Source organism: Pinus tabuliformis, chromosome 8, assembly GCF_031772625.1.
Source record: "Pinus tabuliformis cultivar Carrire ecotype Pingquan chromosome 8, CPIR1, whole genome shotgun sequence".
NCBI lineage: Eukaryota > Viridiplantae > Streptophyta > Pinopsida > Pinales > Pinaceae > Pinus > Pinus tabuliformis.
The window spans coordinates 1,628,622,265-1,628,629,850 of record NC_142294.1 but is presented as its reverse complement, the minus strand read 5'-3'; the positions used below and the strand labels follow the sequence as shown (position 1 = coordinate 1,628,629,850).

The 7,586-nt window shown below is 38.7% G+C and overlaps 1 protein-coding gene across 2 annotated transcripts in view; it reads left to right on the top strand.

The window, feature by feature from the left end:
* Nucleotides 1–264: 264 nt before the first annotated feature.
* Nucleotides 265–7,586, top strand: part of LOC149242317 (protein RER1B-like) — a 56,629-nt gene continuing 49,307 nt past the window's right edge. For both annotated transcript variants that reach the window (XM_089374205.1, XM_089374206.1), the window contains exon 1: nucleotides 265–945. In XM_089374205.1, the coding sequence (XP_089230331.1) occupies nucleotides 596–945 (350 nt within the window). In that variant the 5' untranslated portion in view covers nucleotides 265–595. The remainder of the gene's footprint in view (nucleotides 946–7,586) is intronic.

Here is a 7,586-nt window from a genome sequence, read left to right as displayed (position 1 = left end):
GGAAAATTTTTCCTTTTCTAATAAATTTTTCCACATATTTTTCATAGTGCTGAATCATTTTAAACCACTAAAATTTACAATTTTACCAAATTTTTTATCCCCAAATTCGGAGGAAAAAGGCAAAAACTCAATTGCCTTTTATGTTGGAAACAATAAACTCGAATAGACCGTGATGGCATCTTGAAAATACATCCATATTATCAAAATCAACGTGCTCGGAATTGACCACACTACGTCAGCATGCCAATTCTGGTTCGACAACCCGCCATGCCCCTTCCCCGCAACCAGTTCCACGCACAACTCGTATTGGAATACCGGTTTTTGACACCGCTTTTTGCACACAAGAGCGGTTTTGCAGGCCTCAGTCCTGCGGAAACGGGTTTCCCCATCTTCAACTACGCCTCGCATCCCCCTCCCATTTCCCACAGGATTCCGGCACCGCTGCCACTCCATCTCATGCGGGGAAATTCCCTTTTGGCCGCCGGAATTGTTCCACGGGCCTTCCGATTGCGGTCTACATAGCAAGTGTATATCGCAGCGCACCATCGAGCTGAGAGATAAATACACAACATTTATGCGCTAGGCCGCTGTTCATATGGAAGCGAATTTTGGCGAGGGCGGCGTGGGGGACTCGCCCTCCTCTGCCATAGCCAGATGGAAGAGCAGCATTTGGAGAGGTTTTCAGTATTATCTGGACAAATCTACTCCGCACAGATTGGGTAGATGGTTGGGGCTTGCAGTGCTGCAGGCCATTTATGTTGTGAGGGTTTTTTCCATAGAGGGGTTTTACATAGTCTCTTATAGACTGGGAATTTATATATTGAATTTATTGATAGGGTTTCTGTCACCGCAAGCCGATCCGGAGATGGAGGGGCAATCGCTGCCTACCAAGCAGTCCGACGAATTCAGGCCGTTTGTTCGGCGCCTGCCCGAGTTTAAATTCTGGTTTTTTCCGACACCTTTGCCGTTATTTTTAGAATTCAGGGTTTGTTTTTAAGAGCAAATAACCCATTGATGGAGTCGGTGCTCGAATTCGTTGTGCTGTTTCCGTTGCGAATCTATTTTTTTTTAGCTGGCAAACAAAATTAATCGTTGAAGTCGGGGATTATTTATTTAGGGTTTTAATTGTGGATCTCTTTTACTTATTTGGAAATGATTATTTCATTCAGCAGGACAGATTATACACAATATAACACTGAAAAAATGAGTGGCTTAGCTAGAATTCTGGCAATCTGGTTGACTAGACAAAGGCAGTTACATGAAGATAAGGTTTGATGTTGCTTTCATTTGCATTGCATTAATGTGTTCATTTTAACATAGCTTTTGCACAATAATTCTTTAGTTCCTTAAACATCCTTCAAACCTGCTGCACCACACAGCTTGCGGGATATATTTACAGATAAATTACAGTAGATTTTTTAGAGAATCAAGTCAAGACGGCAGTATGCATAATGTTAAAAATTCAGACAATCCATTACTGATAGTGCTATTGAAACCCTAAAAAATAGGGTTCATGCTTGAAACAGGCTGCAGCTTACAATACTTTTCCGCTGATTCGAGCGTTCATCCTGCCACTTTCTTAACCAATCTGTCCAGCCCATTAAATATATCATAAGTGCATGAACATGGAGAGCAAGAGCAATGCATTAAAGATTATCCATAACTATTTATGCGGTTTTGTACCCTTAAGCTAGTATACTATAACCAACTCTAAACCATGTTAAATGCACAGGTTTCCACATCATGCCTTGTGTGCTCACTTTGGCTTTGCGGTTATCACCCATGTGATGTACAGAGGCTATTATTATGTTAAGTGAATAATCTCACATGCATAACAATTATAAAGTTTATGAGGCAACAACTAGTTACTGCGCCAAAAGCTTCTTTGCCAATCCAGAAGCTGACATTGAGTGTGAACCCTCGGGTCACGTGATAGTATCTTCCCTCACTCTGATGGGTTAGTGTTGTGCCATATGTGCCCACCATGACTTGTGTTTATTATCCATGTGATGCATACAAACTATTATTCCAATGGCTCATCCCTAGTTGGGAATTTGCCAATGATTAATAAATACTCTACTATTGCCTATTGCCATATCCATGGGTGTGTGGGTTCGGGGCATGTGTATTTGTTCTACATGCATAGCATTGTGAGTGAGATGAGGTTTATGAGGCATTACCCTCACCAAAAGCTTTGCTAGTATGGATGTTGGCTTAGGGGTGCAAGTCTCTGAGTTGATGCGATAGCATCCTTCCTCATTCTAGTGCTAACATTGTTCATTGTTTCGGTGGCATGCCTAGTGTGCTACTTTGGCTTATGGCTTTATCCATGTGGTGTACACATGTGGCATTGCATTGGCATACTCAGAGTTGGGATATTGTTCCATATTAATAAGCACTCTACTTTACTTTGCTATCTAATAGGAGAATAAAACAATGTTCCACCAAGTTTCAGGGATGGGAAGCACAAGAGTGGGGGAGACACACATGGGGATGTATGGAAGCACCCCAAATTTTGGGGAAATTCAGGGGGATGAGGGGATGTCAGGGTTCCCATCTCTAAAAAGATAAAAATAAAAATAGTAATCATAAAATACCAACATTAACAATTCATCCCATGCAAATTCATCATTGTGTAATGTAGATAGTAAACAATAAAATAGTACTAAATATAAATTTGCAAATGTTATAAACATGACGTAGATCTAGATTTGGTGATGAAATACATTGATTCATAAGCAATAAATGAAATAGAAATAGTAAAATATTGATACATTGATTTAAATTCATCATTCTAGAATGTAATTAGTACTAAGAAAAATACTAGATACTCAAGTCTTAAATAGTAAATTGAAATTAATCAAAGTCAAAAATAGTGAAGAGTGACACATCAAATACTTGGCTTGAGGTCATCAGTATCTAGATTCAAGACTCAAAAGTTAAAACTGAAATTATCAATGGACAAGAAACATTGAAAACAAAAAGGGGTGAAAATGAAAGGTAAATAAAAGTGAAAGTGAGGTAGTGTTTTTATATATTGTTTTTTATTTTCATTTTCAAAGTAAAAATTTTGATGGGGAACTAGCAACCACCCCTGAAACCACATATCTTATAAACTCATAGTTCAGCCTAGGACCGAGACATTCGGAGACCACCGGAACTAGAGTTGGGATCCCAGACTCCAACAAGATGCCTATCCTTCCAGACTTACTATGACTGGCCAAGTCATCATGGATCTACTTGAGAAAAAAATTTGGGGGGATGCCCAGATTTCTGGGGGACCCCAGAAGCCCCCTTTTTCTGGTGTGATACCCATAAGTCGCCCTTTTGTCGGGGGATGCTTAGAAACACCTCTTTTATGGGAGGATGCCCATAAGCACCCTTTTTTTAGGGTGTGGGGCAGGGGGAGCCTAGAAGCTTCCCTTTTGGGGAAACATGCCCCTCACATTAGGGAAACATTTTCCCTTGCATTTCCTCATGTTTTCCTAATGTGGGGAAATGTTTCCCTAGGTGTTTCCTTGTCCCAAGTGTGTAGGAAATGTGGTGGTGCGCTCCCCACCTTGGGGACACGTCCTTCTGGAACACTGGAATAGAATATATTCTGTGTCACTTGCAGTCTTTATTGTTTGAATTGATTTGATTGACTTTATGCCTACACTGTCATTTTTTTCCTTCAGTATGCATATCAACTGCCTCCACTTTTTTTAAACCTAAGTTGCAGGGGAGCACCCCTCCCCCTGCCTTGAAGCTACTTAAGATTGCAAAGACCATATTTGCTTACTATTACCTCACATTTAGGTGCCTTTTGAAGTTAAGAGAGGCATTTGCCAATATCGTCTAAAGTGACTCATGGCAGCATTTGAAAAGCTGTGTTGCATCTGCATCTAATAGACATGAATTTCAGGAGGTGAAGGAGACTGTTCTGCATCTGCATATGTCCTTACACCCATTATTATTCTTTGTTTTGGTTGGCTTAACTAGCACTTGGGGGTGGGGTTAGTAGAAAACCCCACATAGATCCGAAGGTATAGAATGGGTATATGTTGGCCTTAGACAAGTTGGTCCTTGATGAAGAGGAGTAGTTTGCTCAAGTACAAAGTGAGTTAAGTACATCAATAAACACGGAGTCTTTGCTAATCAGTGTGCAACTAAAGATTGAGATAGGTTGAATCTGTTGTTATTGGATTTGTCTTAGGACGCCCTATGCTTGCTCTAGAATCTTCTTGGAATTATGGAACCTCAGATCCATATTGGATTCTTGGATTTTTTGTTTTTTTGGATTGGATCCCTTTCCTAAAATTGAATGGGTTTTAACTTTTTACAATTCATGGATCTATTTATGGTGAAACAATTGTGGTAGCTTTCAACATCAATAATTTGTAACATCAAGATAACCAACCCGACCACAATTTTAGTTGTAGTGTCCATATGGTGCCACAACATCTAGCGAATTTACCTGGTAATCAATGATGCCAACTCGGATTGCTGTAGGACATGAAGTGAACGAGTTCATTGTAATATATTATCACATTTGGTAGGCTCTTTAGTCACTTCATCACTAATACTCTTTGTTTTGTTAGCCTAGATGTGCATACCTCAGATTATGAGGTGCTCTTGAAGTTTACTTGAACACAATGAGTCCATCAAACAGACCCATCAAGATTACATGAGGTTTGGTCAAACTCAGTGAGTCACAGAGTCATGCAGGATAAAAGGAAAAAAAACATGTTTTAATTATTCTTTGTTCTTGTTGCAGTTTTTCATTGTTGAGAGGCTTTTTGGCTGAGAAGAATTTGGAGCACAGTAAGAAGTGTTTGCTTCGTTACTTTTTAAAGATTCTACAGTTGTTTGGAGACTAGAATCTCATCAGGACTGTAGATGCTAGTTTAGTATTTACTATTTACTGTTTGGAGACTAGAGTCTGATTAGTCTTTACTATTGAGATTGATACCCTTTTTAAGATGACGAGCATATTTTCGAAGCAATTTCAACATCCTTTCACATATTTTTGTTCATGGAAGTCTCATTAGTCTTTACTATTGAGATTGATACCCTTTTTAAGATGACGAGCATATTTTCGAAGCAATTTCAACATCCTTTCACATATTTTTGTTCTTTCCATGAACATGTCGACTTAAATCTTTAACTACACTATACATAATGCTGTTATGTACTTCTTTTTCTTAGGTAACATATCATGGGAAAAACCCCAGGCATTTCGCCTCGTTTTGAGGATGGTACCCATAGTAAACCCTATATTCTTTGGGGCACAAGGCCAGGTCAACAACAATGCTCAAAACTGTTATGTCTAATAGACTTATTATGATCTCAACATGCCACTTATAGGAGTAGAACCTGGGTGGAGAGTATAACACTCCATGCCACAATGGGCTGAATCCAATTGACAACAATGCTCATATAGACATATGCCAAAAGAAACCATTCAATGCCTTGGTGCTAGTTATGGGTGCAATGGATTTAAGTTGGTATATCCTTCCTGATGCAGATGAGTGTGTGGCAAAAATTAACTTAGGCATTGAGTGGATGCCACTTGTGAGGATTTCTGGGAAATGGCTGGTATTTTTCAATTTTGTTGTGGGCTTATTTCCATCCTAAGCATAAATTCTTTAATGTGTCTGTTTTAAAAAGTGGATTATGCATTCTTTTACCAGAAATGTTGGAATACAAGCAAAAGTCGTCCAAGGATGGATCAGGGTTTAGAAGGCAGGTTTGGTGAAGACTTTTTTTTTTGAATTCCTTTAATAACATGTCAGCAATTTTCTTAAGTGAAAGATCTATACAATTTCAAGAATGTGATTGATTAGATGTCAAGAAATTTGTATTGATGAAATCCTGCAGGCTGCCATGCCAAGGTTACATTCAACTGCTGTTAAGTATTGGTTCAACCTGCAACTTCGTCTTATTATTTACGAGGTCATCAACCTCTTTGTTGCAAACAATTATCTCCACTGACTCCATTGTGAAAATTGCAGTTGCTGTTATATGATGTATCATTGTATCCTATTCTATTTGGATGGATCTGAGATCCAAGTTACATTGAGAGTTCTGCAAAACAATATTCTCTGGGTAAATTTAAGGTGCTATGGTTTGTGGGACCGCCATTTGTGAAATTTAGGTTGCATGGAGGTATTGAGGTGCATCACATATAAAGAATTAAAAAAATATGGATAAAATAGAACTTTGAACTGAAATTAATGTTGAACAGCAAAATATAAAACATAAATAATGTGGCTCATTCGCTGATTATATTAAAACGACGACATTGAACAATAATGATGCTTCATCATAGAACCACGACTCATAATGACAAGGTTGTAAGATTAACGAGGTCAGATTTCAAAATCAGTTTGTTTAATCAGGTACATGCAAAAATTGCTAATGTGCTTTTACTAATCAACAAAAGATGAAAACTTGTAATTAATAGCCTTTTGCATGATCTTCGTCTTTTACATCCTTGGTCAAGAGGCTTTTTTCATAGTCATCGCTGTCATGCATTGGCTGATTTATTGAGATTGTAATTGGAGGTAGCTGAACAAGGCCATCGAGTTCAATCTTCTCGTCCACGCAAACAACATCATTTGTGTGTTGGTCCTATTTCTAGGAAGTGCACTCTTTGAACCCTGGGTCTTTCTGAGCAAGAAGACAAAGTGTATTGTGAATATAGACTGAGTTCTTTTCTTTATTGAATTCCAAGTGGTTTCTCTTCATTGAATGAATTAAAGAGTAAGTTCGTCAATTCCTCTCGCTAAATGAGGCACCAGCTGCTTGTGAGAGCAAATAAATGCAAATGTCTATAACTCTGTTGCATGTGCACCATGATGTGAATACCAATTGATGAAAACCTTGTTTTTATGCCTATCAACCAAACAATTTTGGTGAGGAAAATACACCTTGCTTATGTGAAAATTAGGCAAATTGAGTGTATATGTTAAATGCTTGCTTTGTAGAACCAAAAATCTTCTTTGTTATAGTCAAGGCACCATTCACCACCCCTTCCGCTTGGGAATGAGGTGTTTCTTCCTTGGTTTTTCAATAACATACCGATTTGGATTGAGGGCATAAGTTACCATATGAAGAGATGTATTCAATTTGTTCTATTACACATACACAAACTTTTCTACTTTGGGTATAAGGTGGGATCTCTCATTTGTAGACCCTAGGGTATTCCTTATAGGGCATCTAGGGACTTTCGTGAATGGTACCGTACATTTGAAAGATGGCCAAGGGACATTCTTGTTACACCCTTTCTTGGAAATTCTAAGGAATGCATATTGAACCTCTTGGAATGTGCCCCTGATGAAACCCTTCACCTTTTTTTGAACATATATCTTGGCTTGTATTATGTATTGAAGGTCAAACATGTATTGCTAGTGGTCCTGTTGCCTCTTGACCCCCCTTTGAAAGATGCATATCACGAAGAGCAACATTTGAAGGAGATTGGCCAAAAGGCAGTCTAGAGCAGTGCCCATTGTCACCTCAATATTCTTCTCTCTTGCTTTGGAGCTGGTGCATTACAACTCAAGGGCTGTATTTTTTGCAATGTTGCGAACATCTCGATAACATCC